Source organism: Filicampus tigris, chromosome 18, assembly GCF_054856515.1.
Source record: "Filicampus tigris isolate MCC_2025a chromosome 18, RoL_Ftig_1.0, whole genome shotgun sequence".
Lineage (NCBI taxonomy): Eukaryota > Metazoa > Chordata > Actinopteri > Syngnathiformes > Syngnathidae > Filicampus > Filicampus tigris.
Genome location: NC_141234.1, coordinates 8,306,456 through 8,329,573, shown reverse-complemented (window position 1 = coordinate 8,329,573; position 23,118 = coordinate 8,306,456). Strand labels below are relative to the sequence as shown.

The window sequence follows — 23,118 nt, the reverse complement described above, 5'->3', positions numbered from 1 at the left end:
ATGGGTGGGCCTGAATATTTCTCTCACTGAGCACAATTCTACTGTCCTGACACATCGCATATTCAAATAAAACGACAAATTGAATAATATGAAGTTCGGATCTTCCTTAGACAAACGCAATTATGCCATTTTTAATCAATGAAATAAACACAATTTACTAACCATTTAAAAGTATATATTTTTTTCATGAATCCCACTGGGCGGGCAGTCTGTCAATCTGCACAGGCCCACCCATGGCTCCGCCCCTGGTGCTAATATTAAATATACAGGTACATCATTTCATGTAAAGTATGGATAGTAATATTTTGTTCTTAACTGTTAAGCTGATTTACTATTTTTGGGGTACCTTGGACTGGTCAGCAGCAACGTTAACATTCACTTGAAAAATAGACTTGTAGCATTGATATTCAGTACTATAAACCATTCTTCCTAACTTTCTAACGTGTTTTGTGGTTTTGGTGCAAGTTAACTGTTAAATATGAAACATTTAAGCTAATTTATCAATCCTGTTCAGTGTGCTTCATGTTCAACCATTCAAATACAGTGTATAATCATTGCTTGGGTCACCAGGTCATTAAATAATACATGTGCTCAAAATAGTCTACTAATAAAATAAAAATGCTCTTGACCGATGGATGAATATATAGATGGTATTAGTACAATTAGTACTCATTGAAATCGGTCTGCGGAACCATTAATGGAGAAACAAAACAACGAACTATTTCCCGGAAGTGAGTAACATCGAAGAGCGAGGCGCCTTTTCCGCCCCGGCTTCCGTACAAGGCCAGAAGCTAGCTTTTTTTTTTTTGGCGCCCGTGCTAGTTGGGATAAAGAAGCTGACCGCGTGTTCACCATCCATCCTCCAACCTGCGGCGAGTTGTTTTTTAATTGAGTCGAAAAGGTGCGTATCCACAGACGAAACGAGTGCACCGTAATTACTGTATTGCTCGCTTTTAAAAAGCTCCTTTCTTTGAGCTAATTGAAAGGCTCGCGCGTGAGCGCCCTAACCGTCCAAGTTAGCGCTGCGTGTATGTTTCTAGTCGTTAGTTAACGGAACTTGAGGATTAATTCAGCCATTTAAAAAAGTCCAATTGTGCGTCTGTCGAGCCGTTTAACGTGTGCATTAAATTGTTATCGGTTATATTTAGGTTCTAGGGCAATCTTATGTCGAGTGTGCCACCGTAGTGCTGCAGTTAACCTCCAACGATAAGCATTAATGTCCGCAAACTTTGGGTCTTTTATCATGATGCAACAGTTACCTTAAGAACATCTTTCTTTCTCGAAAGTTGTTCTATGTAGCGCAAAATGGACGTGTAGTCCCAGTATGATGCAGGCTTCCATTATCTCAGGGTGCTGCAGGATAAGCTGGTCTAGACTAACATTGTTCTGGTTATAAGTGTGTTAATAGTTTTTATTAACACTTGAAGTCTTACTGTTTATTATCTCTTTTTAATAGAGCACAGCATGGGCAAGAAGCAGAATACCAAAAATAGGAAGGATTCACAGGGGGGGCAGGGCACACAAGAGGAACCTGAGGAATTTGTGGTGGAAAAAGTTCTGGACCAGCGTATTGTGAATGGGAAGGTGGAGTTCTTCCTCAAGTGGAAAGGATTTACAGAGTGAGTTGCCTTGGGAGAGACCCCCAATTTCCGCCCCCCTGCTGTGGTCAAAGGGCTTCCCTGTTATGGGGTCTGTCCATTTACTTCTGTAGTTGCATGAGGACCCTGCACGTTTGCAATTCAATTCGGTGTTAAGTAGTCTTTACAAATGTATTTCAGGGTATTTGTCTGATCCTGCTTCATATTTTAATGTTTTTTTTTTTTTTTTAATTTAAAAACTTACTTTTGCTCATCAGAGCTGACAACACCTGGGAGCCAGAGGAGAACTTGGATTGTCCGGAGCTTATCAACGCTTTCCTCGAAGCCCAGAAGAACATTAAGGAGAAGCCGGCTTCTCTGAAGAGAAAGGCGCCTGCGGACGATTCTGAAATGGATGCGAAGAAAAAAGATGCTGTGAGTAGTTTTGAATGCGCCGAAAGCTGCACAATAACACCCAAGTCCCTCATGTTTTGAAATTTTATGTAACTGCAGTACCTCCATAAAGTAAGTTCACGCCTCACATTTTGTTTTATTTTTTTCATTGGACAACACTGAAGGAATGACACTTTGCTAAAATGTAATCAGGGTGCAGCTTGTATAGCTACATCTACTGTCCCTCACCCACTCATTAATATATAACTCACTGGAAAGTGAGTAGACACTGAAACCCTTGTACCCCTCATTTGCGCGTTCCCGCCGAGGGTACGAGTGTGCATGGTGGCCCAAATTCTGCGAAGCGCTCTGTCGTCCCTCCTGTTTGCGCCCTTGTCAATGACGTCACACGTGTCACAATTCTGCAATTTTTGTACACTTGTAATGTTCGCCCTCAAACCCTTCGTGCACTTGGACTACGTGTGCACTTCAGCGAAGACCGTACGGTGCAAGTATGGGTATTGGGATTGGGCCATAATGTCCAAATTGGGGCACATTAGCAATTTTTTCCTCCCTGGTGTCACGCGACTCGCTAATTTTACTCAGGTGTGATTGGGGAGCAGGCATGTGTTGCTTTCGCTTCCACGCTAATAATTGCATCTCCCTAAAGACGCCTCATTTTGGGTGCCACTGTATAGCGGTAATTACCATCATTCGTAAGGAGTGATCGTTCAGTCTGCTATGTGACATCATAGCAACATGAATTCAACAAAGAAGAAACACATCTTTAAATCTCCCTTTTTGCCACGTGCAGACAAGATACTTTACTATTGCATACTAATACTATTCACATTTACAGCCCGAGAAACCCCGAGGCTTTGCGAGGAAACTTGATCCAGAAAGAATCATCGGTGCCACGGACAGCAGCGGGGAGTTGATGTTCTTGATGAAATGGTAAGACTGGAGGAGTCAGATTTAAGTTAGTAATCACGAACAGCAAACATAATCCATTTACCATGAAACTTGCTTGCAACCTTTTAACACATTACAACATATGACAAAGATAACATTGAAAGATTAACGATGTGTTCCGTTCGTCGCTGTAGGAAAGACTCGGATGAAGCCGACCTAGTCCCAGCCCGCGAGGCCAACACAAAGTGCCCTCAAGTGGTCATTGCCTTCTACGAGGAGAGACTAACATGGCACTCGTGTCCAGAGGATGAAGCGCAGTAGTATCTGGCTCTGGGCCTTGCACCTCCTCAAACCACCCACGCCCCTTTTTCCTCAGGACTGACTCTCCTTCGTTGGCCTGGCCTTCTAGTTTTTTAGCTGTTGTAGGTTTTTTTTTTTTTTGTTTGTTCCATCTTCGAAATGTATTCATGCGTAAAGCACCTGTGTAGGAGGTGGAAATTGTTCCAAATGAAATGTCCACAAAAAGCATTCTGTTTTAAAGATGCCAGGTTGGCGGAAGTTGCTGCTTTTGCGTCCACATCCCAGAGTTGCATATGGTTACGCGCATCATATGGTGTCAGCCGGCGTTTGATCTCACAATCTCATCGGAAGGAAAAATTTTGTCTGTCGTTGTTCAGCATCGCATTTTGTCAGTGTCTTTTTTTGTTTTGTTTTTTTTTTGTAAATATCGCTTTGATTCAAATAAAGTTTTTTGACCAAATTTCAGCTCAAATACAAAGATCTGTCACGACTGGCCACCCAGCACCAATATTGATTTTATTCTAAAGTTTTGAGGCTCTAAAATACTTGTTACCACACATTAGCCAACATTAAATAGTACTCTTCAAATATGGCCTTGGATGGGGAATATATAGATGTGATTGTTTTTGTTTATATTTCAGAAATGCTTGAAAAAAAAAAAAACATACACTGAGGCAACAAGACCTGTGTAATTTGATTACAAAAGTGCATATAGAAGTTTGGACAAAACAAATTTGTTTTTTTGATTGAGACAGATCTAACTAATGCAGCTATGTCATCCGTGTAGGCAGATTTCTTGAGATCATGTAGCTATTAATGACTAGAGAGATAAACCGAACCATGATTGATATTTATTAAATTGTCCAGTTTTATGCTGCAACAGCCAAGGTTGTATTGGTGTTTTTTTAGTTTTAGCAGCAGTGTGAAACTCCACGATTTGGAATACTTTTAGTTAATTTCGCTGCATCAAAGATCTGAATATTGGACACATCTGTCAGTACTATCGTACAGTATATTAAATATTGTGGAAATTGCAGCATAACTGTTAAAGCAACAACATGAAAAGCCACGACTCCACCCACCACAAAGACCCTACTGTATGCAAATTTTGGGGGCTGGTGTTGGTAAACTACTTAGTTGTCTTAACTGTTGAGCGTCCTTTCCTGGTTGGACGTTGATTTCAATAGCTTGGCCAGTGTTGGTAACTGGTAAGTGCTTTTATTTTTTTGTTTGGACGAGTGTACTTAACATATTTTGCAGGGGGAATGTGGGGTGGAGAAGTGTGAATACACGAATAGGCGTCAGGAGCAGTGATTAAAATGATGAGTCATTGCTTATTTCAGGGATTGTTGGGATTAAAGACAGTGAGATAAACTTTGATTGATGGCATGTATTATATTTTAAATTGTTAATTACGCACTAAATAGTACGTAATAACTGACTGTTTACATTTTATTTTACCTGACGTTGCTTTTAATAGCTCGGTACTGCATTTGATGGTGTTTTTCCCATCATTATCTAGAAGGGGTGCAAAATATATATTTTTTTCAGGACGAGTATACTACAAAACAACAATCAGTTTGTTTACATAGTTCTTTCTATTTTTTATAAAAAAAAGTTTTTTATACGGCTGCAATGGTTTCTTTGGCTCCTGCAGCTTTTTGATGCAGCTAAACAGTGGGCTCAATTATGAAAACGTCATATCAGTCAATTTTACTTAATTTGAAGCACTTTTCTACTCACACACATGAACCCTTTTTTATGTGAGTGATTTTGCCAGCTCTATGTATACTTTAGTCAATCTCACTATCAATACTGTTTAACTACAGTAATATCGGCCCATTCCAATTAATTAGCAACAATTGGTCGTATAGCATCTATTTACAGCATATATTTTCATGTGAATGCAATACGCTTCCGTCCTTCCGTAGTATAGGACGCGTTGAAACAATGTTTTTACTTGTATCGTTTATGCATATGTTAATGTGACGCCACAGTCCCCGCCCCCCCCTGGGCTGACCAGGTGCTATCATTTAACTATCAACTTTTCCCTTAGCAGTGAGCAGCAGGAACAACAGGTGTGCACGCGCACGCCGTTTGTGAGCCTTTTTTTGTTTTGTTGTTGTACCAACGCCAACACTATCGTAGTAGTCATTACTACTTTTTTAAGCTCGCATCCTGCGTTGCATATTTTTTTGTTTTATTTTTTATTTTTTTTTATTTTCATTTTTATATCGTGTGCGGGGAGAAAGCGTGAGCAAGGAAGTTGGCGAGGTTACCATGAGCGTTTGATTTAGTCCATCACAGGCTGAAGAATAACACGCAGACTGGAGCTCTGTTAATAAGGACAACAAGAGAAAGGTACGTGAAAATACTTGAGTAGTTCTATAATGTATTCTGTGTTGGTTTGTAAAATTCTTAAATCTTAATTCGACTTTTTTTCTGTTGACGTCTCCTCAGTCTTTTCTAAGGAAAAAAATCGAATCAAATTCCACATCAGTTTATTCATATTTTAAATGTTATTCAAAACGATACAAACTATTACTAACAATGCAATTATATAGAAACACCCAACAAGAAAATAATAGCCTACTTTGTCCAGACTGGATCCTGGTAATTGTTCTATAGTCCAATCACACGTCTTGAAACATTGCTACAATGTGATGCTATGCTGTACATGTTGATTCACATTTAAAGATTCATTACATACATACTTTGACATTTAAATATGAATTTGAGCAGGAAATAGATTTGTGGTCTATTTGGAGCGCTGTTCAAATTAAAGGGGTCAAACTCAGGCTTAAAGGCTAATTGGGGCCCCTTCACATTTTATTTGGCCACATAAAGAAATCATGTGTGTCTCCATGTTTCTTGCTATTATCTGTGCCAAAAGTGTATTCACTTTAAATTGTGTTCTGTAGTTGAGCGAAGTATTTTCATATACCTTTCTTCTCCAAACTAGTTATTGTGTATATTTAACATTTTGATACGCTTCTGCAGTCACAACGCCCCTCTGAGGGAACCCATAACTGCAATGTGGCTCGTGAAATAAAAGAGTTTGACACTCCTGGTTGTGTATTGATTGTGTGAAGTTGTAAGGTAAACATTTAAGTATTGGCTAAATCATCACCCCACAACCAATATTTTGTTCTCATAATAGTCTATAGCAAATGGTTTGCGAGTGCAGGCGTGTGAGTTCATGTGACCTATAAGTGCAGTTTGGTCACAGCATTATCTGCTCTCATTGATTGACTCTACTCGGCCTCGAGTCCCGGATGAATTTGCTCATTAGTGTCAGAACACAAAAGTCACATGGAATTGTACCCGGACTACCAGAAAAAGCTGAGTTGTCACATTGTGACGTCAACTGATGCGTGTAGTTTTCAACTTTTTTTTTTTTTTTTCTTAGAGGGAATTAATTTTTCCCTGGAACTGTTGCACTATAATAGATGCATTTATTCTGCTGGTTGGCATGCATTAGTGCTGATTGTGTACAAAAGAGGCTTTATTGGTTCTAATCCTGTTTTGGTGTTGTGTGCTAAAATCCACCTCCCGTGCCCTTTTATTCGCCTTTATGCTTATATCAGCTGAAAGGTGCAGCACTTCCTGAGTCCTTAAGCTGTGTAACTACCTCAACTGTAACACTTCTCACCCTTGTAATTGTTTCATTCAAACGATCAGTATCTATCATGACCAGTGGCCGTGCGTTTGGTACCTGGGCCACCTCTTTTTAAATCTATTAATGTGTGCAGGTGTCTTGCTTGTTAGTTGAAGTTGGCTGGAATCAATTTGGAAAAATGTCGACATCAAGGGCCAGCGTTTCGGCCTTGTGAGGATTAATTTCAAATATGATTGGTTAAGGAAACTGCACTATTGCTAATAGTTTTTTTTTTTCAGATGCAAAGTCCAGTGATTCTGAAGGCCCAGGGCAGATTTAGATTGACATGGTTGAAAGACGGATTGGAGAAGATATAAAATAGTTTTCAAATTCCAAAACACGCGTTGCTGGAAGGATTTTTCTGGGATTCTCTGCAGCTCCATGGTGACGGCCATCTTGATATCGTTCACATCTTCAATGCGGTCCTTGAAAAGTTGAAGTTACTTGAGCAGGGGGGTATGTTATTTTTGGTCAGGAACTGTCAGATGCTCAGGGCCCTATGCACAAGTGTTTTTTGTCCCGTCGCTCTCGCCTCTTCTCGCGCACTGAACCAAGCAAATGTGGCAGGATCTCTGTGTTGACGTGCGGGCTGTTTCTCTGTCCCCGTGTCAAGAACTCACAGTGGACGATAGTCTTCACATCGAAGAACGCAACTAACACGACTTTAACTTTTAAATGTCAATGTCAGACTCTTCAACGGAATACTGGTGATAACATTGAAATAGGAAAGGCGTAGTTCGGGTTTGAAATCAGTCCTGGAACGTTTTTGACACTTTGTATTGTTTCATGGATCAAAAATTTGATTTGGGTTGTAAATATGGGTCAGTGCTTGTGATGGTGTTTAGAGTAGCAGAGGTGATTTTATAAAACAAAGGAAAACATTGTTTATGCTGCTTACTCCGATGTGCTATCTTGTAGGTTTCCACCATGGACAGCATGTTTGACAACCTCGCCAAAACTGCAAGTGTCCACGCCCACTCTTCAGTGATCCTCGTCAAATCCCATTGAAAAGCGTTCATGTATTTTATTTTATTTTTTTCAGGAGTTTATCAGCGTCTTTGTTGGCAACCCAAGGCTCCAAAAACATGACCACTGGCACACGCATGTGGACTATGAAATCTGTCTTCACGTGAGTGGCCCCACATCCCAAGTCGGTCGGTCGTCCGTTCGCGATGTTTTTTCACCGACGTCCTCGCTCTCTCGTAGACGAATAGCATGTGTTTTCGCAAGAAGGCTTCAATGGTGAGGCGGCGTTACCGAGAATTTGTTTGGCTGCGACGTTGCCTGGAACAAAACGCCCTCATTATGTACGTCCACCTCCCTGGTTCGATTTTTAAGCGGCGTCTTCCGTCTATGGGAACAAGTGAGTTGAGGCGTTCCTGTCTTCCTCCAGAGAAATCCCCAAGCTGCCCCCTTGGAATCCTTTCTTTAGCGTGAGGAACGGCGAGCAGGTCAGGCAAAGGATGAAGGGCCTGCAGGACTTTTTAGAAATGTGAGTTCGTCCCGAGCTGAGGGAAGCCACGCCTCCATGGCCGATGTGTTAAATGCCTCTCGTTTCCTTGCTTAGCGTTCTTCACACGCCGCTGTTGTTGTCAGACAGTCGACTCCATCTGTTCCTCCAGTCGGGCCTCAGCATCAAAAAGATGCAGAGGTGCGCTCTCGGCAAGACCAGGTACACGGTGGCCGAGGCCATTCAGTGCTTCGACGGCGGCTGCGCGCCGACGTCGGAAGACGATAAGGCCTCGTGTGACTCTGACTGTGAGAGGTATGACGTATTTATTTTATTTATTTATTTTTTATATATATAGGTCCTAAAAACGGGCGACTCTGCATTGACCCGATGTGTCTCCCAACAGCACCTCTTCGTCAGGCTTGGGCTTAAGTGTGGACAGCACCATTCATGGAAGCTCCGTCCACTTGTTCGAGTCGCCCGACAGAGATGCGGAGTTGTGCAGTTGTGATTTAGTCGTCCGCAAAACAACTCGGTGAACCCCGAGGTTCAATATTTACGGACAAGAGTGAATTATTTCCTTAGCTTCTAAAAACTTTTTTTTTCTTTGTTTTTTTTTTAAATAAGCTTTTGTTTTTTTTGTTAAAGTAATGCCAATTTCATTGTGTGTACTAAAAGAATATTTCTTGTTTTTAAAAAAAAATGTACAGTAAATCCACATTTCAGAATTCTTAATTGTATCCTATGTTTATATTTTTTATCTCCGGAGCCGAGGTTAGTCGGGTACGTTTTTGGAGTTGCGGGGGTTTTAGAGAAAAATCCGACTACACTTTTATGATCTGTTTAAAGGATGAATAAACTGTTTTTGAAGAAAGTGTTTTCCAGTCGTGTGCTGATTGTTTCACAAAGTCTGCTGTGACATGAGCTCTGCGCAAAGCCGCCCAGTAGAGGGAGTTGAGACATCATAAGACCCTGCAGGAAGGTAAGCACTGGCAACCCCACTCACTGGCCTGCAGTCTAATATCAAATCAAGATTTTTATGGAAATATTTGGATCGATTCACTAGGATATTTGTATCAATCCTGATCGCTTCCGCCTGTTCAGGTGTGCCGCACCAACCAACTTGCTCGGCTCCGGGGGGTGACGACCAAACAAAGACGACATCCGCCTCGTGACAGCTTTTCCAGGTAGGAGAAGACGGCGAATGAATGACTCCAACACACAATTGTGGGAAACGTGCGAGAAACACGACAGCCCCAAAGCGTGTTGCGCGTGAGAGAGGGTGAGCGAACGAGGGCCAGGGTTAGTGGACGGCTCTGTAAATTGAAAGCTGACGACATAAGCGAAGGCTCATTAAAGGAGACGGCAGTTGTCCCCTGGTCCACCTCAAGCACTCCCATCAAGAGCTGGAGTGACGCGGGCCTGCCCCACAGTAAACCCAACCCCGTTGCGCATCTTCTCCCTGGATGTGAACGAGTCATCATGAAGCTGTCGCCGACTTCGCATAACATGCCCCGAGATGTGAACGCGCCGGCGCCTAGCTTGAAAACGCGTTTCCGTTCTCGCGACGGGATGGCCGCGCTTACCAAAATGAAGATTTTCTTTCGCTGTTGTTTACGGTTGGAGGCGCCGTCGCACTTTGTAGTTCAGCTTAACCTTATCAACACGTCCGAGGAGAAACAAACGCGGCTGTTGATTCAGAAGCCGTCGGAACGTAGCTGCGAGCGGGGCCAGCTTTGTCGACTCGTATCTGCATCAGACAGTGAGGGGGAGCTAACATTTTGAGATATTAAGCATTCAGCGTTCATATCTATTTCGGCTTGGTAATTTATAACTCAATTTCCAGTGTGCACTGAAGCGCTTCATACCTCCAAAACGGCCAACAAAGGCCCAGCCCAAATTGTATTTCAAAGCAATTAGGGTGGCCACTGAGTTGTGAAAGCAGCGCCGATGCAGAGGCTCTGGGCCGGTGTGATGTTTTTAATTGTTTGTTTTCTCTCACATTAGTTAACTTGAGCGCCTCCAGACAGGTGAATTCCAACGGTTTGATGTGAAATGACAGCGATCTTGGACCTATGTCTTGTTGTGGAGAGGATTTTACAAAAGTGTCAGGTTGAGAAAGATCTGCTTCTTATGTTAGGAATTCAGTGAAGGATTTGAGTTTGCACTAAATGTCGACAGTTATCTTGAAAAGGTAACATTAAAAGTTTGCATTATTGATTACTTGTTTTTAGAAGTAGCTTAGTTGCAACAGCTTGACATGGATTTTTATTTTTTTTTATCGGCAAAAAAATAGGCCAAATTTTAAAAGCAAATACGGGCCAATTGAATTGGTCATTTGAGTGATCTGCTTGTCATTGTCGCCGGCATATCAGGGTCAACAACCTTTTTGAAACCAAGATGTGGTACTGATTAATGCGAATGTTTGCTCAAATTTCCTTTATCATCAGTAATGTTATTCATCGAGAGTGAACAATGGGCACAACAACAGCTGTATCGCTCACAGTAACAGTCCCATTTTTCTTTAGTTTCGCACGTGTTTCGCACATTTTCATCAGACCACTTCGACATTTCCGAGAAAATCACAATGTTCCATCACCGTTGATTGTACTATTTCGGAACAGGCCCACAGGCTACTCATGTGGGCTACCCGGTGCTTGCAGGCACCTTGTTGCTGACATTATTTAGAGTTCTTTCTTGGCCCACTGGAGTGAAATTACAGTCGATCATATGCCGCGGCACACCTGATGATATCATCTCAAATAATCACCATCATTCACTTGAGCCCCTTCTCTTGCTGTATGATCAATCCTGCGTGTTTCCCTCCTCCCTGGCCTCCCCATTTCTTCAACTTCTCCTTTGATGGTGTGAATGTGCACTAGGGAGAATTCGCCTACTAAAACAGCTTGACTCCGAATGCAATAATTCAGTTCATTTAATTATTTTCTAGGGATAGACCGATAATCGGCCCGGCCGATTATCGACGCAAATATTCTGCGTTTTGATGAAAGAGGCATCAGCCTTTTTAAAATATCTGATGGCCGATAATGAATCAATTTAAAACTGTGTTGGAATCAAAACAAAGATGTGAAAGTTAAATTTTCTGTCATTTTGAAATATTAGAGAACTTCACTTACTGTCGAAAACTATATGGAGCCATTTTTTTAAAGTGTTTTCATTTCACTTTTTAAGGCATGTTGACGATCCTGGGTGCTCCCTAAACCTTTTGTTAGAAAAGATGTATATTGTCAAAAATTTAGAGTAATAATACCCCAAAAAATCGACATTATTCAAATCTGAAAAATTGTTCAATAAACATATGCTTTAAGACGTTTCAACAAGGTTTTTTTTTTTTTTTTTTTTTTAAGATTTTGATGACAATATTTTCTTTTTTTTACAAAAAAATAATATCGGCTCCAAATATCGGTTATAGGCCGCCTTGACTACTAATAATCGGTATTGGCCCTGAAAGAAACATATCAGTCAATCTCTATTATTTTCTATTGGAAAATTGATTATAAAATCCCAGCAAATCAAAGGGCGATTAGTGGCCCGGAACAGATGACGTCCAACTTTGACACTGTATATTGGTATTAGTTACAAGGCTTGAATATGAGCTCTTTTACCACTGGGAATGGCTTCAACTCTTTGACCCTTTCAAAAGTCAACAATGGCAAAATCCATATTAGCAATTAGCCTCCACAAGTCCTTCTTGGGTCTCTCAATCATTCCCATCCCGTCATTTCTTTGAATTCCCTCAACTTGCGCCTCCATCAAGGCTCAGCCCCTGTCCCTGGGCTGCTTCGTTACGTAATTAGCCGCCCTCTCGTTGCGCTGACGCCGTCGGCCCAGCTCGCCGCACCTCAGCTGTTGAGACGCTCGGCTCTCCGCCTCGCGCCCCCCTCCCCCTCCCTCAAGGGGTCAAAGGTGGCAACATGCATTGTATTTGGGATTATTACCGCTAAAGTGCTATTCCACGGCGTGTCATTAAAAGTCGATGCATCTTGCTCCCGCCCTGCCGTCGCACTCCTTAAACACACATACTCATTTTTTGCACGCACCCCCGCACATCGCCGGCCATTTAACTACTAAAATACGACCCGTGCGCAGATAAATGTCACGGGGCCATCTATCTGTGAGTGTTAAAACTCGCCTAATGGAGATGACATATTACCGGCCTAAATGAGCGCAATAAAAGCCGCCGCCGTGCCTCGCCGCGCCCCGGCCCCGGCCGCCACTGCCCGAACAATGCCTGTGAGCTCATATCGGGCTCAAGTCTTCTAATTGACTGGGATAAAAGTAACAAGGAGATATTTCAAAAGACACTCGAGGAGACACACGACCCTTGACCTCTCCGATGAGAAGCCGGCCATAAGTTATGAGTCGGGTCGATCCCGGTGCGTGTCAATACAGCGGGGCGGCCCGTGACGATCGATGGCGCAGATTCCCGCTCCCCACCTCCTCCTCCATCCTGTCCATCTCCTTATTAATTACCACCCCCCCCCCCCTTCTAGCCATGCGTGTCTTTCTCTCTGAGCGAATGGAGCCGTTGTAATTGCTTCCCTCCGGAGCGGTTACGAGCGTCACGACGGCGCCGGGCGGCAAGCGCATTTGCATTCGAGATGAGCGCGAGCGGGCGCTGCCCTCCTGCCCCATACTGAGCGGCTTCACTTACTCTTTTTCTATACCTCCCTCCCTCCTCCGCTAATCTGTTAACCCCCCACTTTCCTTCATGCCTCTCGACTTCTTATCTACCCCCCTTTCACAGCGTGGGCTCCCCTTGCATTGTCTTTCCACCGAGTTCCAAGGTCGACGGGAGCTTGCTCATCAGAGCGAGGTTTATGACACTTAATGCAGGTATGGATGAGCCAATTTGTGTGTGTGTGCGCGCCCGTGTGTGTGCAAGCATAGCCAGAGCCCCGCTAATGTGAACATAAATACTCACCCACTTACACACACCCGAGGGGGAGGCGGGCTACTCTGCGTCTATTTTTCAGCCTGGCACGCTTTTCTTCTGCATTTGTGATCAATACAGTTAAAACGGCAAATCAAGCCAAAGCATCGCCACTGCTGGTTGACGTGGTGGCCCCCGCCCCCCCCCCAGGGAGGTGCTCATCTTTATCAGCATTACTTAGAATGAGTGTGTGTGTGTTCCTACCGCACACGCGCTGATCTAATAGAAATGACAAAGTGCACGTGGAGATGTGGCTTGAAGGAGTACTGAGCTGTAGGTTGGTTTCGCACGAGTGATGGACTCACTTCACTTTCACTCATCTAAATTCCCTATTCCCATCGCCATTTACCTTAACAACATGTCTGCCAACAGAGGGATCGCAATACATTACAGGCCACCGTAACAGACTTTTATTGGTTTAGAACAATGAATTTATCATTGAGCATATTTTATTTGATAACCCAGTGGGGAAAATCCCCCTAAACTGTGTTAAGGAGTGCAGCGCAGGGGATCACATTTGCCCAAAGTATTACAAATAGACTAAGTACTTTTTTTTTTTTTATATATATATAATAATAAAACTGAGTGTTGTCGTTAAATTTGTGATATAAGGATTATAATACATTAATGAGAAGTCAACCCAAACATATTCTTCTCAAGAATATGTTCCCAGCAGGCCCACTAGTTGAAACATAGCATTCTGATTAATTTTGCGTTTGTGGAATATAAATTGAGCAGCAAAATGCACTCGTTTTTAGCCATCTGCGGGGGCGGCCATTTTGTCTTTTGTCGACTGTGATGTCATTTTCAGTCGACAAAAGACAAAATGGCCGCCCCCGCAGATGGCTAAAAACGAGTGGATTAACATTTATTCTACAAACGCAATATTTATCAGAATGCCCTGTTACAACTAGTTGGCTTGAATAGAACATATTGTTGAACAAAAAATGTTTGCGTTTTTTTTTTTTTTTTTTTTTTTCAAAGATACAGTTTTGATAGCCATTAATGTGCATTCTGGATGCCATTTATGTCTACATACAGTACAGTGGATATAAAGTCTACACACCTGTGTTCAAATGACAGGTTTTTGTCATGTCAATTAAGCCAAAACTTTATTTTGTGCAACCACTTGACAAAATAAAATTGAGTAAATTCATTTTTCCCCTCAGTGTAGAATATACAAACACTTTTGCTCGGCAAATGCGTACTGTAATTATAAGAGGATTACGTGACCCAAATGCAGTAAACGGAAACCCAGCTGACCAGGTTTTGAATGCTAGCTTCGTGCCAATCACAGTACAGGTGAGCCGATGTTGTTCCTGTGCACTTTTAAAAGGCGTTAGATAATGGATGATTTGGGAGTTGACCTGTCTTTTCAAAAAGTGGGATGATGATGATGATGATGTCTGTATTCTCTGGCTCGCCCACAAAGACTGCAAGATGATGTGTGGCGGTGTTTGTGTTGCGAGTAATGTGGAAAGAGAGCCAGACTAGTTGCTTGAACAGGGGCGCATCTCACAGTGGAGGCATATGTTGTGCACGTGTATGCGTCGCACAAGCAATCCTCCTCACTGTGTGTGTGTGTGAGGATTTAGACCTATCATAAAGGAATTCTGCACCCCCCCCACCCCCCAGCCAGTAGCTCATCCTGACACTTTTATACCTTTTTATTTTCAGGCCCATTGCAGCCAAGCCCAGAGATGTGATTTATACTGCCTGGCAGCATGGGCACTGCAGCAAGCAAGACAGATGGAAGGAGAGGAAGGGATTGGGGGGCGGGGGGGGGGGGGGGGGGGGGGCTAGGGAGAAGATGGTGTAGACTAGAGTGAGTGTGGGGGTAATAAAAAAGGAGATATGAAGAGGAGAGGGTCAGAAGGAGAATAGACAAGGAATACGAAGGGGGGATGGCAATGGAAGAAGAAAAGTCCTTTTGCTCCTTTCTGCCACATATTCCCTCGACATCTTTTATTTTGTATTTTTTTTTTTTTTTTTATGAACCCACACCCCCCCCCCCCCTGTAATGACTTACTGGTCATGTCTGACTCAGGAAGAGAAGCTCCCATCTCTCCACCATGCAGACGCCCCGACAGCCTAAATCACCATCCTTCTCAAACCCCTCCATCCCCCATTCTCGCATCACCCCCCTCCCCCAGGAGACAGGACACGCCTCCTCCCCCTCCCCAGGTGTGTGAAATATTCATGCCGCTGCCATTGATTGGAAACGGGTGGTATTATCAGGCGGGGGGTGGCTGGGGGGGGGTTCTCTGACGGGATCAGGTCTCATGCTGTGGGGAAGACAAGGAGACAGCTCACTTTCAGGGAACATGGAAGGGGGGGCAGACAGGTGGACAGAGGTGAGGCTAAAAGGATGGAAAAGTGTGCGTGTGTGTGAGAGAAAGATTCCTTTCTGCCAGGGCGGTGGTTGTGCTGTCTCTCCGCCGTAACGTCTCACTTTGTCACCCTGTCGCCTAGGAGAAGATGAGCTGCCATGCCCACTGTCATTCATCCATCACTTAAGATACGGACACACACACACACACACGCTCACACACTCGCATAGGTAGTTATTATTACTGCAATCTGTGATGATTTCAGTGTTCCCCCCCCCTCTCTCTCTCTCTCTCGCTCTCCGTTTGATTCAGAGGGAGCAGTGGGTCATTTAATGTGGTCTCCTCCACGGCGAGGGTCACCTGTAACAACAGCCTGGGTTAATTGTAACAATCATAAAAAGCGCCCATTCGCTAATTATACCCTAATTTCCTCCGTCATTAATATAATGGGGTCGTTTATAATGTTTCCAACGCAATCTTTATCACTTGGTGTAATTTTTGCTAAAGTGAGGAGAAATGCGCAAACCGCCCACATGAGGTGAACTAAGGTAATGACGGGCAACACAAGCAGTGTTTGCCTTTTACAAATGCTCAATATTGACTCAAAGCTTCACATTAATTTGAAGTTTGAGTTCGAATAGCATTTTTTTTTTTGTGGCCGACGTTGACATGATTTATTTGATTCAAGACTATTAGAAATGATAGCATAGTGACCTCAGTATCATCCACAACAACCAAACCAAATGTATCGTTTTCATACAGCTAAAGCAGCCTGCGATCCAATTGTCACTCTGTTGAGTACCTAGCGAGACGGATTAGCTTAGTCACGATCATTCTTATAATCAAATGTGGATGTTGATTTTTGTCTTTTCCCAATGCGTTTGCGGTGGCCTTGTAAGAGCACCAGGTGAATAATTACCCAGGCGGAAAAAGAGTATGACTTCAACTAAAGCGTCCATCTTCATTATAACGTCTAAAGAACATGTCAGCCAGTGCTACCGCGCGGCTCATTAAAGGCTTTTTAATTGTTTCTGGATGACATTGGGGCTCGTTGGCACGGAGGTATAATGTTGTTTTTGTCTCACGCTTAACTGATTATTTGGTCGGATCAGCTTAGCAACGGGGGAACAAAGGCGAGCAAAGGCATGTAAACAACCGCGTATGCACACCAAAGACGGTCTATTTGCTATCGCCACGGCATCCGCTCTCCCAAATAAGCAAAATATGTGTTTTAATGGGATTGAAATGTTTCTGATTGTCAGAAATGAATACCCGAACGAATAAAAACACAAATTGGACACGGCGCGATTCCTCCTCTGGTTTGTTTCCGTTCAACCTTGGCATTGAGCGTTGGGAGCGGCGACAGCTCGTCCCCTTTCTCAAGGCGGGAATCTTTGAACCGCCAAACGCGTGGCCGCCGGCGTCGTCGTCCGCACAACGGGCCTCGGCGGCATGATGAATTTGATAAATCCCCCTTATCGCCCCGGGAGACAATTAAAGCGCATGTGACAGGGGTCCCTATCTCCGCTCTCCTCCTGTAGCGCTTCATTTAGAAGCCATTTGTCTCCGCTATGGATTTCCTATTTTTAATGGCGCGCGTACGCGGGGATCGGGCCGTGCTGAATAATAGATGACTTTTTGCTCCGCTCGCTTCCTTTTCATTCCCGTTCTCGCTCACTTCCTCATTGTCGGGCCCCACGGGGAGGCGTCGGCGTCACTCTCTGAGGGGGAAAAAAAAAAAAAAAAAGCAAGGTGCACTTCGCCCCGTGTCCTCCACATTCTGGCAGGGGGTTATTTAATCTGTAAAAGTGACTATTGGTGCAATCCTGTGGCAGACGCCGAGCTTGATATCAATGGTGAGGCACCACACCACCCCCCCCACCCCCCTCCCCCGCCTGCCTTTAAAGGACGTTTATCACAAGAAAGCAAGGCCGCCGCATGGTGATGTGATGTATCGCCCTGGCTGAGCGCGAATGAATAGACTAGTAATTATCCCGTTAAAAGGGTAGCCAGACAAAGAGGGAGCCTCGCTATAATTTAAATTGTTTTGTTTCCCCCCCGCCCCAAGCAGTCCAACACTGACTGACATCACGCATCGGCGAAAAAGTGAACCTATTTATAGCCCGAGACGTCCAGCTAATTGTAGAATTTAAAACGGGTTCTGGAAGAGTGGATTGTATATAAGACGACGTCCTATAGCTCCCCTCAACATCTTTCCTCAGCCGTGTAGTCGTGCGTGTCCCCGTATTCCTCCATGCTTGACTTCCTCCCATCTTCCATCTCATCATCGCCTCCTTCCTCCTATCACATAAAATCTACCCGGCACTAATACTGCTCTCACTTTGCTAGCGTGTCACCGATTGTGTGATCCTCCGCATGTCACAGCAGCTTAAGGTGCTCACGTATGTGTGTGGGTGTGTATGCGATTACCAAAAAGGATGCGTCCAAGTGTGTGTGCCCGCGGTGTCATCTGGTGTGAGACAGGGGTAATTGAGCTCAGAGGGTTTTCTGTCTTTGGTGGCAGAGGGGAAATTGGAATCTTCAGAATCCATTAGAGAGGCCCTTAGACGGCCGCTCCGCGTGTGCTGCTGAGCGCTCGTTTGTTTGGCGACGCTGGCACAAGAGGAGACATGTGTGTCCAAACCCCGGCGGAGTCGGGCGAGGAGTGTAAAAATAACGGGTAAAGTCACAAATCAACTGGAACTTTCTTGCTTGCTTTGCAGCGGAGGCGCCGAGAGGGGTCCCCGGCGTCTCGGCCGGCTCTCCGCATAAACACGGCGAGCTGCCGGGGGAGGAGCTTGGCTCGGCTCGGTTGAGGAAGACGAGAAGGAAGGTGAGCGGGGAGCAAACAGCAGGTAATCAATGGCAGATGGTTGCACGCGGCCTCCCTACAGAGCGATCATTCACCACCTCTTTTCTCTCCTCGCTCCTTCCTCATGTTGTCTTCCAGTACTAAAACTAAGCTAAAACGAATCATTTCATTAATAAATACTAACTTGCTAACCTTGATTAGCTCCTATTTGGCTGTTTTTTTTTTTTTTTTTTTTTGGGAGGCGGCCATTTTGTATTCTGTCGACTCATAATGACATCACAACTGCTCACAACGACCAATCGCGGCTGACTTGTTTTTTGAATCCGAGCCGTGATTGGTCATCGTGAGCAGTTGTGATGTCAGTTTCGGTCAATAGAAAACAAAATGGCCACCCCCAGAGATGGCGCGGCGAGTGGATTAACACTTATTCCACAAACACAATATTTATCAGATTGCCCTGTTTCAAGTAGTGGGCTTGCATAGAACATATTCTTGGGAAAAAATTATGTTTGGTTTGACTTCCGCTTTAATGTAGTTTGTTCGATCAAATCCTGCTCTGACCGACCAATCACAAAAAAATGCCGATCACGGACCAATGCTTTAGCAAAGTAAATTATTTTGATGTGATGATTATTATTACTGCTTTCATGGCGTTAATTCTTATTGGGGCCTTTGGATCATACTGTGTATTCACCTTACAAACCTCTTGCTTTGATAGAGAGAAATACAGTAACAATTGCAGATACTCTTTTCTTTTTTTTTTTTTCAGAAAGTAACACGCAATAATTAGTCTGGTAATTGATGTCTTTTGAAGGTTCTTTTTTGTTAGATAATTATATTGCACAGCAAGGCAGTTTTTCTAAGCCACATGAATCATTAGAAAAGTTGTCTTTCATTCTAGCTTGTTTGATTGCCATAAAATATGTTTCTAATGTTCACGATTCCCACAGAATTTCGCAAATGTGACTTTCCTCCCCCTCCAGTGCTTGTGATTTTTTTTTTTTGTGGTTTCTTTGTTGATATATCAGTAACTTGATGGATGGCCATATACGATTTAACAAACACATTTATATCCCGCTCCCCATGCTTTTCACAACACTTTAAACCACAGCCAAAAATAGGACTTGAACAATATTGTGATGGTTTTGTTGCATAATTACAAATGATTACATGGTTTCTTGTTGCAATGTCAGCATATTTTTTTATTTTTTCATTTTTATTTTTTTTTTAAAACTGGAGCTTAAAGCGGGCGTTGGCAATGTTAAAGCTGCTAGCAAGATTTGAATGTAGCCTCAAGTCATTAATCACAACCCTCAACCCGCCTCCCCACAAATCGCTGACCAAAGCCACGCCCACATTTGCACGATTACACGATTCTCTCATATTGTTTTGTGAATTTTCTGCCATAGTTTCAGCAAAGCTCTTGAAGCCCAAAGGTAAAATGTGTGTGTGGGGGGGGGGGGGGGGGGTGTATGTGAGTGCACAGAAAATTACTGACATCTGATTGGTTGTTTTTCCTCAGGGACAGTGGTTTCTTCAGTCAAATTAGTTGACTAGCTGATTTTTACACACATTTATCATGTTCTACTGTCAGGTCATAATGACAGTTTTAATAAATATGATGACAAAAACAAACATTTTTGAAAACTAAAAACTCCTCTCTGTAAGTCCATTAAATAAGAACTATACTCCAAATATAATTATTGTATTATTTTCAAGTATGGTATTTTTTTTAAATTTTTTTTTTTTTAGAAGTAACTATAAAATACTGGAGTAAAGTACAAAAAAAAGGTAACACTGAATATAGATTTTCATTCCAGTTTCAGCCCAGCATGCGAGGAAAACAGGCCAAAATCAATAGTCCTACTGTTGGTACTTCACAACTTCTTTAGCAGGCATCACCATGCGTATAAAACAGTGATAACGGCACTATATGTATACATATACACGGTATGTACTTTCAGTGTGTGTATTTCAATGTGTTTGTGTGTAATGATTAGCCTTCTCTTAATGGGAAAATAACGTCAGAGCCAGTGGGACGTTTAATCCATCTGAGCTGAATCTGTTTCCATCACAGCTATTGATCAACTCCAGTGACAAATCAACAAGAGTTGGGGGTGTTGTGCAGTTTGCAATATGAGTGTGTGTGTGTGTGTGCGCGTGCGCGTGCGTGTATGTGTGGTGTTGCGGGGACCTTAAGCAGCCTTTCACCTTGTGGCCAACAGCGCAACAGCAGATTACAATAAGATACTCTCCGTTGATTTTCTTGGCTATCATTCCTTCATTTGTTTCCCGTCTTTATCTCTCCTTGTTTTCCATCTCACGCTTCTCTTCCCCTCATCGCTCCAGCACCTCGCTCCTCCTCCCTATCTCCATCCCTTAAGTGGTATTGGCTTTAAAGGGGCAGCAAATCAGTAGCTGATTAATACTGAATTTTGGGGGCCATTTGTCTGCACCGTTGGCCCTGTCTGTGACTCTCAACCCCCCGCCCCCTCCCCCATCGCTTTCCTCCCCCCCTCAGCAGTGATGAATGAGCGGCCGATTGCCGAGGGATTAGAATCGTCACGGTTACCTGTGCTTTGACAAAAGCGCTCCTGATTGGTGACATGGGTGACGCGGCGGGGTCAAATCACATCTCCAAATGGAGCGGCCTGCAAGCGGGGTCGGTTTCAGTTGAAGTCGCGCACTTGTGCAAACTGTATCAGCTATGTTCATCTAGATGGGGCACCGTTTGGTGGCGTTAAAATGAAAGCGGAACGACTTGACCCGAACCAAGCACCCCCCCCCCCCCCCCCCAGGACGCTTATTCCGCCTGACAGAGATTGGCGAGGTCCTGGCAGCGATGTGACCGCGCTGACACCCGGGAAGGCCGTCACGCGCCGCCGGTGGACACTGATGAATCGGCGCTCGGAGGGATCGAACGTTGGCCTAATCAGCGCATGGATCCCCCCTGCAGCAACATTTTTCAGTTTTGTCCTACCTTATCAGGCGAGGCCCATCAGCTACGTCGGAACCCGCTGGACCGCCCGTTGTCACTCACGCCCATGTCCTGATTTAGGTAAATTATCAAAGAGGCTGTCCTGTCCTCTACTCCCCCTTTGTGGCAAACTTGTTTCTGTGAATGCAAGATAAGACGTCGAGACCGATTTGACATTATTTGTTTGGGGAATGTAATATTGCAGTGTGAAGTTGATAAGCAGTTTCTTTGGCACGGTTTGACAATTTGATTGACACGTTGGAACGTAACATGAACGTGTACGCCAAATGGAGCACGTGTTGCTCTCGTCTTGGCTATAAAACAGACTTTAAATTTAACTCTTGACACCATGCGGATGTTTCTCGCGGAACATCGCTGTACATCATGTAATACGTCACGCCACTTCCAAGTTTCTTCACTAATCTTTTGCAAAGTGTGTTCGTAGAAGATATATGGCAACTATTTAGAGATGTTGCAAATAATGCTAATTTGTGATCGACACGTTCAGACAAGTATTCACTCTTTAAAGTGTGCGGAAAAAACATCTACTTACAATATTGTACTTGTACTTACTATGTAAACATACTGTAATATAATAGGACATAAATTAAGTGTGTATCATGATTTCATGGCCACAATGCCATTGACTGTGCACCTTAACCACCCGGTGGCAGTATATTAAAAACTTTCATAAAACATGAGTTTCACAACTAAGTGACTTAGTAAGCCGCAGTGGTAGGCATATATTGGTTATCCTCTGCAAAGAACCACTGAGTATTGCTACATTTGTTCACCCGATTGCCGTTTCAAGGGTGATAACTATCGCAACAATGCTAGTTTCATTACCCTGTCTATAGCGTTTTGCTTTGTATGTTAGCATTAAGCTAGCAATGTGTAATTCTGTTTATACTTTGAGTGCCAATAAAAAGCTCATAGCATCCTTTTTGGAAAAAAAAAAAAAAAGACACTGTTCTGTTGTGACGTTTGCTGCCACCGTTTTGCGCGTTAAAAAAAAAATTGAATGACATCACCTATTCCAAAGAAGGTACCAAATGTAATCATTTCCCTATAGCGTATACATTATTAATCTGTCAATCCACCAAATTAGATATGTCCGAAACTCGAGCAGAGACTGATAATGGACAAAAAGGAGGATCCTTTTGTCTGGTTGGGTTTTCCAAGAAGAGAGGGGATCCTTGGAGGAGGAGAAGATCCCTCCTGTCCCTCCAGGCCACAGAGAGATGAAATATGGCCGCATGGAAGGCAAAGAGATGTGGTTTGGTTTCAGAAGATGATTATGTCAGGGCGGTAGAGGCCGAGGAAGAGCCTTGACTAATTATAGTCATTTATTACAGACACAATTAAAACCGGGCTAATTTACCGCAGCCAGACCTTCGCATACCATCTGATTTATACCGGAGCTCAATGACACCCGGAGGACACACACACACACGCACGCACACACACACACACACACACACACGAAAAGAACGGAAAGAGGTTTCTTTCTTCTGACTGTATCATAAAATGTTCTTTACATTGCCGTTGATTATGCCTGGCAGTTGCATTTAGAGCCAGAAGAGTCTCATTCATTTGGATTTACGACACATTGACACGCGTACGTGACATTAGCAACATGGACTTTCGGATGAGTTGGGGAAATTGAATAGTTATAGATACCCCATGTTGGACACACTCCTGCCGGGCAGAGCACAACACTGCGTGCTTGTCACGGGTGTGATGTGTGTGTGTGTG

At 43.6% G+C, this 23,118-nt stretch overlaps 2 protein-coding genes and 1 long non-coding RNA gene across 3 annotated transcripts; all 3 read left to right on the top strand.

Moving 5' to 3' along the window:
* Positions 1-733: 733 nt before the first annotated feature.
* Positions 734-3,642, top strand: cbx3a (chromobox homolog 3a (HP1 gamma homolog, Drosophila)). The gene is made up of 5 exons (XM_086014959.1): positions 734-901; positions 1,457-1,619; positions 1,856-2,012; positions 2,830-2,924; positions 3,077-3,642. The coding sequence occupies exons 2-5, from the start codon at positions 1,465-1,467 to the stop codon at positions 3,201-3,203; spliced, it is 534 nt and encodes a 177-aa protein (XP_085871085.1). The 5' UTR covers positions 734-901; positions 1,457-1,464; the 3' UTR covers positions 3,204-3,642.
* A 1,604-nt stretch (positions 3,643-5,246) lies between these two features.
* snx10a (sorting nexin 10a) lies at positions 5,247-9,134 on the top strand. Its single transcript, XM_086014957.1, has 7 exons — positions 5,247-5,543; positions 7,759-7,800; positions 7,883-7,969; positions 8,047-8,147; positions 8,234-8,332; positions 8,408-8,605; positions 8,697-9,134. Exons 2-7 carry the CDS (start codon positions 7,768-7,770, stop codon positions 8,827-8,829), a joined length of 651 nt encoding a protein of 216 aa, XP_085871083.1. The 5' UTR covers positions 5,247-5,543; positions 7,759-7,767; the 3' UTR covers positions 8,830-9,134.
* A 64-nt stretch (positions 9,135-9,198) lies between these two features.
* Positions 9,199-18,603, top strand: LOC147132295 (uncharacterized). The gene is made up of 3 exons (XR_015082113.1): positions 9,199-9,272; positions 9,395-9,477; positions 18,298-18,603. It is a non-coding gene; the product is annotated as an uncharacterized LOC147132295 (long non-coding RNA).
* The last annotated feature ends 4,515 nt before the right edge of the window (positions 18,604-23,118 follow it).

Excerpts from the sequence above, each read along its gene's own strand:
- snx10a (XM_086014957.1), top strand. The coding sequence starts at position 7,768 with ATGGACAGCATGTTTGACAACCTCGCCAAAACT. Across the intron at positions 7,801-7,882 it reads TTGACAACCTCGCCAAAACT|GAGTTTATCAGCGTCTTTGT; the intron begins GCAAGTGTCCAC and ends TATTTTTTTCAG. Across the intron at positions 8,606-8,696 it reads TGTGACTCTGACTGTGAGAG|CACCTCTTCGTCAGGCTTGG; the intron begins GTATGACGTATT and ends GTCTCCCAACAG.
- cbx3a (XM_086014959.1), top strand. The coding sequence starts at position 1,465 with ATGGGCAAGAAGCAGAATACCAAAAATAGGAAGGATTCACAGGGGGGG. Across the intron at positions 2,013-2,829 it reads ATGCGAAGAAAAAAGATGCT|CCCGAGAAACCCCGAGGCTT; the intron begins GTGAGTAGTTTT and ends TCACATTTACAG. Across the intron at positions 2,925-3,076 it reads TTGATGTTCTTGATGAAATG|GAAAGACTCGGATGAAGCCG; the intron begins GTAAGACTGGAG and ends TCGTCGCTGTAG.